The sequence below is a fragment of the Helianthus annuus genome, chromosome 11, assembly GCF_002127325.2.
Source record: "Helianthus annuus cultivar XRQ/B chromosome 11, HanXRQr2.0-SUNRISE, whole genome shotgun sequence".
NCBI lineage: Eukaryota > Viridiplantae > Streptophyta > Magnoliopsida > Asterales > Asteraceae > Helianthus > Helianthus annuus.
The window spans coordinates 55,185,011-55,196,639 of record NC_035443.2 but is presented as its reverse complement, the minus strand read 5'-3'; the positions used below and the strand labels follow the sequence as shown (position 1 = coordinate 55,196,639).

At 35.0% G+C, this 11,629-nt stretch overlaps 1 protein-coding gene across 1 annotated transcript; it reads right to left on the bottom strand.

The window, feature by feature from the left end:
* Positions 1–6,477: 6,477 nt before the first annotated feature.
* Positions 6,478–7,730, bottom strand: LOC110892144. The gene is made up of 2 exons (XM_022139451.2): positions 7,515–7,730; positions 6,478–6,806 (listed from the first exon to the last, which is right to left on the bottom strand). The coding sequence occupies exons 1-2, from the start codon at positions 7,681–7,683 to the stop codon at positions 6,751–6,753; spliced, it is 225 nt and encodes a 74-aa protein (XP_021995143.1). The 5' UTR covers positions 7,684–7,730; the 3' UTR covers positions 6,478–6,750.
* Between the last annotated feature and the right edge of the window lie 3,899 nt (positions 7,731–11,629).

Genomic DNA, 11,629 nt, shown 5'->3' with positions numbered 1-11,629 from the left:
GTTTTAAGATGGATGGAAGTCCGAATTTTGTAATGAGAATAAAGTCCGAACTTTGAATGCTTGTGCATGTCCGAACTTTTGATGCTCACATGTCCGAACTTTAATTTTAAAACATGTTAAGTCCGAGTTTCACTAAAATGTGTGGAGTCAGACTTTTGCTTAAAGACCCTAGTCCGACTTTGTTTGTATTTCATGTTGTCCGAATTTTGAGTATATACATGTTGGTCCGACTTTGTTATGGGACATCTAGGTCCGAATTTTTGTAAGGACTAAAGGGGTCCGAGTTTGGCCTGCATGCTCTTGTCCGATCTTTTATATATAACAAGGGGTCCGACTTTTATTTGATGCAAGGGGTCCGAATTTTTGTATATGCAAGGGGTCCAAATTTTAATGGGGGAAGTATGATGTCCGAATTTGTAAGGGGGTGTACCCCTGTCCGAGTTTTAAAGGGGGGAGGCCCTTGGTCCGAGTTTCATGTTAATAGACATGATCCGACCTTTTTGGTGATGATACACATGTCCGAGTTTTGATTGAAATAGTGTTGTCCGAGTTTTAAGTGATTAAGTATTGTCCGACCTTCTTTGATGTGCTTTGTCTAAATGTGTTAACCTTGTTAGTATGTTAACCCTGTTGATGTGTTAACCCTGTTACGTGTGTTAACGCTACTATGCATGCTAGTTCTGTTAATTCTGATTAACGTTGTAACACGGTTAAACTTACCAAGACTGTTGATGAGTAACTGAGTTAAAACAAACTGAGAAAGCCTTGAATGTAAAGCTTGAGTTGCATGATTGTGATTAGTTGCTTATGTGATACATGATGTTAACTGTCAAACGCTTTGTGACATAGATTACATGCGTATCATTACGAACATGAACTGATTTAATACACGTGCACACTATAGGATTTGACTGATTTCTTGTGAGCGCATAACCTAGCATACCGAGCAAAACAAGGTGAGTTCACACAGCCAAGGCATGGGGTTCCCAGGGTGGGAATGGGTTTGGATTATTTACTTGTACTTACCTAGCTTATGGAACTTAGTTATTTGGTCCTCGGGTGAGGAAGGGTTATTGATAAGATACGACTAGACTAGTGATACTAATAGAACTGATCTTCGCACACACGCCGGGGTTGGCCGCGATAATATGACTAATCTTCGCACACATGCCTAGGAAGGCTGCGAACTATACACTAAACTTCGCACACATGCCGAGTGGCCGCGATACGAATATACCTAGTCTAGAATACTCGGGAAACTTTCCCTAATCTCGCATACATGCCTAGAGGGCCGCGATACGAACTAATACGACACATGACTTAACGAACGAACACAAGGCTTACTATACTATTACGATTGCTGAACTATTAACTGTGAACTCGCTCAACTAGTTGTTGACTCTCTGCTGCATGCCTTGCAGGACCTTAGGTACATATGGAGCTTGCACAGGGAGGCGCGGTCGTTGTGGACAAGGATCATGATTACTTGATTTAAACATTATGACATTGCATGCTTTATTTATGATTGGGCTTCTATACATTTGCTTCCGCTAAACTTTATTATGATATTTATGTTTTGGAACACCTTTCATATGGATTGGTTTGGTTTAATTACAATTACTTTTTCTTTATACATTGTTCTATATGATTGGTGGCTTGATCCTGGTCAGTCACGCTCCCAAGCGGTGATACTCCGCAGGTGGATTTTGGGGGTGTGACAGTTTCTTGAAACCCGAGCTTCGATCCAAGCCCTACACATCATACCCACTGATTTGAATACCATGGGAGCCTTCAAACCAGCCCATAGATTGCCCAAAACCATGAGCATAAGTGTGTAACAGCTGGAACAAGCTGGAAAACACATTCTGCTGACCTGGGAGGTCCTTATGGACCGTATGAAGATGTGCTTACGGTCCGTAAGCCTTGTGCAGACCAGCCAAGTTTAAAAAAATTTCAGAACAGGCCCCTGAAGCCCCAAACTTGATTTTTAAGCATTTTTGGCACGTTTAAACCCCGTTAACCCCATTTTAAAGCGCTAAAATGAAGTTAAAGTATAGAGAACTTAAAATGTGCTCAAAAATATCTCGGATGTCGGCTCGTTTGGTCGTACGATTACGTTGTTCGGTTAATTACGACGGGAGTCGTAACGAACGCAAAAACGATCCAAATTGCGCGACGAATGGATTTTTATTATGCCAAACACTAAAACATAATATTTTAGTGCTTACATAAATTTTTGGATGTCCGGATGTATTCAGAGCGTAAGATATGCACGAAAATGCAAACTTATGCACTTTTTGACGCTTTTAGTCCCTATTGATCAATAAAGTTTGTTTTAGCATACCGAACCCCTCAAAGCCTATTTCTAAGCTATGTAAAGGTTATTTAGGGTATGTTTAACTTATGATCAAGTTCCGGAATGTTCGTTACCATACAAATCAGTATAGTTTCGCAGTTTGACACAAATAGTCCCTACGATCGAACAAACTTGATTTCAACACACCAAACCATCCAAAACTTATTTCTAAGTTATGTGGAGGTTATTTAAGGTATGTTAAGCCTATTTTAATATTCTGGAGTGTTCGTTGCATTGAACTGGTTATAATTATGCATCGGTGCGCATATAACCTTCCAGAAAGCGACTTAAAGCTTGAAATCGGAATCGAATCGAATCGAATTGCAAACTCACCAAACACAAATACTCACACAATAACACAAAAACACATATAATAACACCAAAGCACATTGTTTTGTTGATAACAAACATTGTTTTATATTGAACCATGACTACAGAACACAGTTGTCACACTTCCCTAACCCAACGGTTCAAACAGTTTCAAACGGTTCACATCAATCAATCAATTTCAAACGGTTTTATGTCGATGAGTTCTAGTTCCTCGGGATCAATTTGATCGTAATCTTCTTTAGTCATGTCTGGGTTACCAATTCGTCCGGCTACTAGACTCTCGTAAGACTCAAGTACAGAAGCTAGAAGTGCTATATGCTGCTTTGTGGCTGTCTCGGTAAAATCTTGACCGTTTTTTATATTAACAACGATATTGCACAGTATCCCATGACTATAACTCTGATTGTTCAAACCTGAAGAACTTTGAGAAGAAACTTGTTCTTGAAAATTCTGAACCTTAGGATTCGGTTCGTAATTTGGAAACGATGAAAAGTTGTTGTTAGACATGCTTTGAGATATTCCAGATGAAGAATCAGCACTGAATGCCGTTTGAATCTTTGGCCTCGGAGCAGATGTGGCAGATGGGTTTCCTTTGTAATAAAGCTGAATATCTTGATGTACGTTTACAGATTTCATTTTCCTCATCTTCCGAAGTTCAAGCTCCAGAGCTTCAATTCTCTCGATAAACGTACTCAAATTGAAACCCACGTATTCCAAGTTGTTCTTCAAAACCAATAAGAACGTACCCCACTCTTCTTGTGGTAGTGCGTCAGCCAACTTATCAACCCACTCTTCGTCGGTTTTATCTATATTCAAATGTTTCATCTCCACTACCAAGTGACAGTACTTCTCAATCAACTCTTTCGTTGATTCTCCACTAATAGCAGTAAATATGTCGAATTCCTTTTTCAGTAGTGCGTTTTTGCTTTTGATCATTGCAACACTCCCAAGAAATTTGATTTTAAAAGCGTTCCAAATAGATTGCGCGTCACCATGATGCTGTAACAGTACTAAAATGTCTTCCTTAATTGCCTGTTGCAATATACTGACCATCTTCTTCTCGGCTTTAAAATTTTCTTGTTCAGCAAGAGTTAACGTGTTAAGTGTTGTGGGAAGACCAACATCATACATGGGAACTACATATTTCGTTTCAACTTTCAGCCAACATTCGAGGTGATTCGCCTGAACCCACGTGCGAAATCTATCCTGCCACCCCGAATAATCTTCAATGTTGAGCAGTTTCGGTGGTTTTTGCATGGTTCCTAGCTCGTTCTCCATATTTACATTCTGAGCTATACTTGCTGGAGTTTGAACAGTCATACCTCCTCCGAAAAACGCTTTGTAAAACTCTTGATTGTCCATTTTTATACTTTGAAAAATGTTTCGAAAAATTTATAAGTTTTGAAAAAATTTCAATTTCAAGCGACCTAGACTTTCAAACGATCTGGACTTTCAGACGACCTGGACCTTTCAAACGACCTGAATTGTTTCAAACGACCTGGATGTTTCAAACGACCTGGACTGCCAATCCATGCGAAGTGACCGATACTTGTTAAAAGAAATTTCAGTTCGTACGACCTGATGAATTCACACGATCTGGACACTCAAGTCGTGCGATCTGGTCACACGGTTTGAACTTTTCAAGCGATCTGGTCCAATCCGTGCGATCTGGACAAGGTTTTCAAACGGTTTGACAAAAATTCAAACGATCTGATCAATTTCACACGATTTGAGCTTCATTTTCACACGATTTGGATAGTTTCACCTCGTTTGAAGACTTAGTTTATCAAAATTTCAAGTTTTTGACATTTTTGGATCAGTTTTAGTTTTATTTATGGTATGTAACTTTGTATGATTGATCAAAATGATGTTTTACACATAATATCCAAAATTTAGTCCATTTTATCCGTGAAATCGTCTGAAAATCCAAGAAACAGTAGAAGTATATGATTCTAAACCGTTCAAAACACTGATATCAACAGATTTGACTCTTCCTGAGCTCTGATACCACTAGTAGGATCGAGGATTCATCCAAAACGAGTCAATCAGAGTCAAATCTGGTTTCTAGAAAGGCGGAATCAGGCTAGAAACCGTCAATCAGTGTTAGAACAGGAGTAGAAGAGTAGAGAGTCAATTTAAACATGTTCTTCATTGATATAAAACGTTTTGATACAGAGAGAATCCGTCAGCACTTTGGTACAAAATTCTCCAGAAAGTTTCTAAATGAAGAACACTACTAGCCTATTTATAGGCTTACCAGACAGCACGAACTAATCAACTCCAGACCGCACGAACTAGACTACCCACTTCGTGCGACCTGACCTTCCAGGTCATGCGAACTGGTTACAACATATAAACTTATCATTTTAACTAGCCTATTACATATAAATGACACGACATAGACTGATGACGCAGGCGATAGACATTATGTATCAACATAATCAAACAAAACTGAGCCATCGAATTAGATTGTTTGTCACAAAAGATGAGATAAAACCCAAAACAATGCTTCAAGCACAAAAAAAAAAAAAAAAAAAAAAAAAAAAAAAACCTCGATGAACACTCAGATTAGATGTAACCGAACGAATCATGGATGAATGATAGAAGAATCATAAGAAATTGAACGAAATCATCAATGAAAGATATAAGAAATCATAGGAAAATAAGAATAGATTCATTGATTTACCAGATGCTAATGAAATCGAAAGAGACGGTGGTAGATTTGCTTGTCGGCGATGAACAAGATTAGGGTTTTGTAAGCTTGAATGAAAGCGTGAAGGAGAAGAATGATGCATTTGAGAGATTTAGGCTAATTAGATAGTTTGTATACCCAGGTCAAACTATGCGGGTATGGTTGTTGCCATTCGGATCCCGTGTAAAAATAAAAGGTTTCCACATTTTCCCGCCAAAAATCAAGTGAGGTTGCACCACAACGCGACACGTGTCCCAAACCTTATTCATTTATTATATATATATAAATATAAATTTTAGTATGTTTAGGCAAGTTTTTACATCTGTTAAAAAAATCATGAATGCATTTTAACTCCTAATTAGTCAAATATGAAATAAGCGAAACTTATGTGTTAACATATTCTATACGACCCTTACATAATATCACATTTAGTCAACTTTGGCATATGTCTTTAGTGTTCATGAAAGAACGTTTTTTACAAGTCATGAAGCAGGTAGTACGAGTTGTGTCAATGGGTGTTGTGGCTTAGTTTGGGATATCAATTGACATCTTTCTAAGCATATTAAGATTTTTTTTTTTTTTTTTTTTTTGAGTTTTCTATTTTTTATTGTTATACCGAGTGTAGATATTTTATCAACAACGTCATCAACCGGACCCGTACCGACTGAATTCCACGCAACGCGTGGTAGAATTTTTACTAGCTAGTTAGAAACAATGTTTGAAACAGCAAAATACATGCTCCAAAAACTCAACCGTACTAACCACCAATTAAATCAAGAAGAGTTGTCTCTTCACTTCTTTATCTATGTACTGGAAGAACTAAACCAGTCGGTTTTTAGGTAAATTAACCAGATAAAAATAGAGTGATTATTGAAGAAAAACCCATATATAACAACATTTGCCTGTTGCTGTTCTTTGTGGCTGATTTTTTAGATTGAAATGACCAGTTGAACCAGTGAAACACTTCAGACACACATCTTAGTTTGCTTGCGGGTTTCAAGCATTGCCAAAAACTGATAATACATGTACAATAAAACATAACATAGATAACAACGCTTTAAAAATCCTTAATTTAAAGCCAAATATTATTATGACCGATTCTTGTTTATACCATAACCCATATATAACAATAATTAAAGCACATGGAACTCTTAGTACACACATAAATGCATAGATTTGATCATTTCTTCAATATCATTAACAATTATTATATTATTATTGTTATTTTGTTCTTTAAGATGCATGTACTTGAAGCTTCATCGTTTTACATTGACCAGGAAAACTACAAATGAAGTAGTTAGGACCCTTCTTAAGGGTAATTTCATCGTCTCCACTTGTGTACACCTTGTCCCTTGGGCTCTTGGTGCACCGATCATACCGTCTTGTTCACTACCACAACATCGTGATATCCTGCTACGTACTTAAACACTATTCCCATCATAAAATAACTAATCAATTAAAAAACCAAAAAAACCAACTAAATAAATATTATGTTGAGTATAGGGTCAAGTTATTCTACAAAGGCTTCTAATTGTAAGAAGTGTAAGAAGGATTTATAGAGTGACAAGTGTCCAATAAGCTAAAACTAAACCCACTACATCACCACCAAAAACCTAAACACCCACCTCCACCCCACCACCACCACCACCCAAAAACCTAACACCCCCCCCCCCCGGCAAAAAAACAAATAAAAAAAAAAAACTATACCTCACCAAAAAAACCTAACCCCCCCCCCCACCCCCACCCCTCAAAAACCTAAACCCCCTCCCCCCACCCCCCAAAAACCTAAAAAAAAACTAAACACCCACCCCCACCCCTACCCCCACCCAAAAACCTAAACCCCCACCCCCTCGGCAAAAAAAAATTTTTTTTTTTTGGGTGGGTGATGTGGGTGTGGGGGGGGGGGGGGGTTTAGGTTTTTTGTGGTGGTGGATGTTTAAGGGTTTTTTTTTTTTTGTAGTGGAGTTTTTTTGTGTAGTGGGTTTTTTTAGGTTATCGGACACTTGTCACTCTATAAATCCTTCTTACACTTCTTACAATTAGGATCCTTTGTATTTGATCCTAATCCGTTGAGTATATTAGATAGTAGATACATAACATGTTAGCAAACAAAATATTGATATGTTGAGAGGATACCAAAAATGTCGCCGGCCTTGTACGCGCTGGTCATTGCGCCGAGATCAAACTTCGGATTCCAACCAGGCCAACCACCAACGAGAAAACTAGCTGCCTCACATTGAAGTGCCACCGCTAGTAGACATATCACCTTCATTGCCACCATTGCACCACCTCTTCCTTGAGCCATGGTTCAGTCAAACAAGAAGAGATATGGTGATTTCTAATTTGATGATTATTGTGGTTTCATTTGTGGGATGTTTGTGTGGATATGAAACCTATTTATAGCTAAAAGGTTTTGAAAATTTTGTATTATTTTTTTAATTCATACATATGATTTCTTTCTCTATTAGAAGCAGTTTTCAAAATAATTGTTCATCAGAGTTTCCCTTTTATTTTATTTTTTTTAATTCATACAAGTATATGATTTAGAAACAGTTTTTAAAATAATTGTTTATCAGAGTTTCCCTTTTATAAATTTCAACAAAGTGGTTAAAAATTACTCGTTGATATTCCTTTAATTTAAGGGATTTTTACATATTTCCCCCTCCTAAGCTGGTTTATTACGTATTTTCTCAAATAAAAAAAAAACAATTACATATTTCCCCTCCCTAACCCTTATATATTACATATTTCCCATTTTCATTAAAAACTCTTATTAAATGACTATTTTACCCTTAATGGACTATTAAATGAATATTTACATATTTCTCATTTCTCATTTCTAATATCATCAATCAATTACATATCTCTCCAATTCTTTTACTTGCTACTATTCTCAAACAATACCATAATAATCGTAATAAAAATACAAACTTTCAAAAGTTTAAAGCACGGGTAATACTAACGTATGCCTAAAGCTCACAACTAACCTAGCCTTACAAACGCGAGTTCAGCTTATTTATTTAACTTTTTATTTACGTACATATATGTACTTATAGCTACAAACATCATCATAATCAACATCATATATAAAATTATAGCTACATATAAGACTAAAGGGTATGGGGGCTGGCTGACGCCCAGCTAGGACCGGCGCCAGTCCCCCGCACCGCCCCCTGGGGCTCGGCTCGGCACAACCGGCACCCCACAACCGGGGTAGCCGGGGCTCTCTCCTCTCTCCTAACACACACATATCTATACATATATATATATATACTAGGTTAGAACCCCGTGTATTACACGGGTTGTATAAATGTAATTTTATATAATAAATAATAAAAAAGATATATCTTTAAAAAAACTCAAATATTGCTCATGTTGAATAAAATATAATGTCATATGTTAACACATACAATCGTTAAGATTTATCTTTTAAAAATTAACTTTGATGTACTATTTACTTATTATAACATTTTACTTTATATTTTTATTTATTATTAGGTTAAAAACACATGTATTACATAGGACTGAATCTCCTTTTTATGATACATTCAAATTATAAGATACAATTATTTTAGTTAGTTTTACGCATCTTTATGCTTATTTGTTTATTTAATTTATAAAACACTTGTCTCAAATTTGTATTTAAGAGAGTTTACGGTACAAAAAGGTGGAGATCGATCACCATGTGGTTATATATTTCATCATTTTTATGAATTATACTGCAAAATCGAGAATTAAATTCTTTGAATGGAGAATAGAATTTTTATATTTAAAAATGGTGTTCTTTCTACATGTTGATGCAATGTGCGATAAATGATGAATTTACACCAATTGTAACAGTACGCCTAACATTACAAAGGTGAAACTAAGTTGTTTAGATTTGACATTTGAAAGATTTGTGCGATTATAATGGTGAGTCCAAACCGTTATAGCGATGCATCTAAAAATACTTACAATTTGATAGAAGCACATGCCCGATCTAGAATAATTATTTAATTCTAGTGAAACAAAAACATAATACAATGTTTAAGTATATATATAAAAGGGGAACATTTGATTCCTAATTTACAATAATTTCAACCACCGAACTCCAAAGTATATGTATCTACTTATAATAAAAATAAACGTTTATCCTTATCTAAATTTTTGTTTAAAAATATGTATAGAAAAACAAATATTTATTCTTATCTAATTTTTTTGTTTAAAATTATTATTATTAATATTATTATTTAATATCATCATAATGAAAACAAACGTTTATCCTTATCTAAATTTTTGTTTAAAATTATTTATAGAAAAATATTTTGTTTAAAATTATTATTATTATTTAATATGAGAGATAAATAGGAAAATAAGGTGAGAAAACAACAGAGAAATGAGAGAAATGACACGTGTCCAAAAAAGATTTTCATTTATTAGTATAGAAAGATTATCCTTATCTAAATTTTTATTTAAAAATATGTATAGAAAAACAAATATTATCCTTATCTAAATTTTTGTTTAAAATTATTTATAAAAAATATTTTGTTTAAAATTATTATTATTATTTAATATGAGAGATAAATAGGAAAATAAGGTGAGAAAACACCAGAACGTGTCCAAAGAAATTTTCATTTATTAGTATAGAAAGATTCTTGTTTTTGAATTGGAAGAGAGGGGATGCTTAAAACAAAGAGGCCTTGGGGTAGAACGTTAAAACTCTAGTCTTCTCGCATTGGTGTCAACTCAAGGGGATAGTTAGACCGTGGGGTGTGGGTTGGGGGCATGGTGCGACACGTGGAGTATGGGGCACCCAAGACCAAAAGCCAATTTTAAAGAGGTATGATGGGGCGTGGCTGGGGTGGCGTTGCTAGTGCTCTTGGCCAATGAGGTTTCACCATGTCATGTGGTAGCCCTGCCCCACGCCCGGGCTAAATCCCACGCCAATGGGGTCACGCCCAAACCCAAGCCCACCCGGGGTGATGACTTAAGCGTTTCTCTTCAACTCACGCCTCAACCCCGCCTCATACCCCATATTCTTGTAAGACAAATATATCATATGCTTATACTCTGATTGGTCTGTGGTTTTGCTTTGTTACAACAGAATTTAGGACAACGCACAATTCGAGATTAACTTTTTATATTTTTTTACTTGGATCAATTCAACAAAATCCTATAAGTTGAACCGTGTAAATGATGAACTTAACATAAACGCAAAAACTGATTATTTATTAGATTTGAATAAATACTATTGATAATAAAAATTTGTATTAATTAGATTTTAGATTTGATTAAATAATATTAATAATAAGAATTTGTATTAATTTAGATTAAATATTATTATTTTTAATCAATTAAATGAGAGAATGACAAGTGTCCCAAAACAGGTTTCTTTTATTATATAGTATAGATATATAAAGGGGTTCATCCCCCACCCCCCTAGGGCCATCCCCTCCAAGCCGAGCCTACGTAGCGCTGACGTGGCGGCCCATCCCCTTGGGGATGAGGCTCTCCATACCCACTAGTCTAATAAAATTAGAATTTCTTATTATAATTATATTCAAAATTATTTTATATGTATATCTATTTTATAAACTTTCTATGTATAATTATATTCTTCGATATTCTTAATTATAGTTATACATAAAAAGTTTCATGAAATTCTACATAATTATGGTTATCTTAAAAAGTATCATGAAATTATATACTAAACTTTATTAAAAAAATATTATCAGTTGCATATTACATCTATAGTTTTTAAAGAATAGTAGCAAGTAGAAGAATTGGAGAGATATGTAATTGATTGGTGATATTAGAAATGAGAAATATGTAAATATTCATTTAATAGTTCATTAAGGGTAAAATATTCATTTAATAAGAGCTTTTATTGAAAAGGGGAAATACGTAATATATATGAGCTAGGGAGGGGAAATATGTAATTGTTTTTTTTATTTGGGAAAATACGTAATAAGCCAGCTTAGAAGGGAGAAATATGTAAAAATTCCTTAATTTAAAACCCGATCTCAAACTTACCCTTAGAAATCAACGTGAAATATCAAACACTAGACAATTTTTTTTTAAAACTTAAATTTCTAGCTACTTTAGTAAATAATTGAAGCATAATAATTTTAGTAACATTTAATATATTGATATATTCAAATTTAATAAAGTGGCATAGTATCGATTACTGGTTACTGGATAATGGGTGAGTGTCACCTAATACCATATACATACATATATATACACACACACATATATAGGATTCGGATACT

Bases quoted from the DNA above. Each gene is read 5' to 3' on its own strand.
- LOC110892144 (XM_022139451.2), bottom strand. From the start codon at position 7,683: ATGGCTCAAGGAAGAGGTGGTGCAATGGTGGCAATGAAGGTGATATGT. The intron at 6,807-7,514 runs GTATCCTCTCAA...TGATGGGAATAG, and splicing joins CAAGGCCGGCGACATTTTTG to TGTTTAAGTACGTAGCAGGA.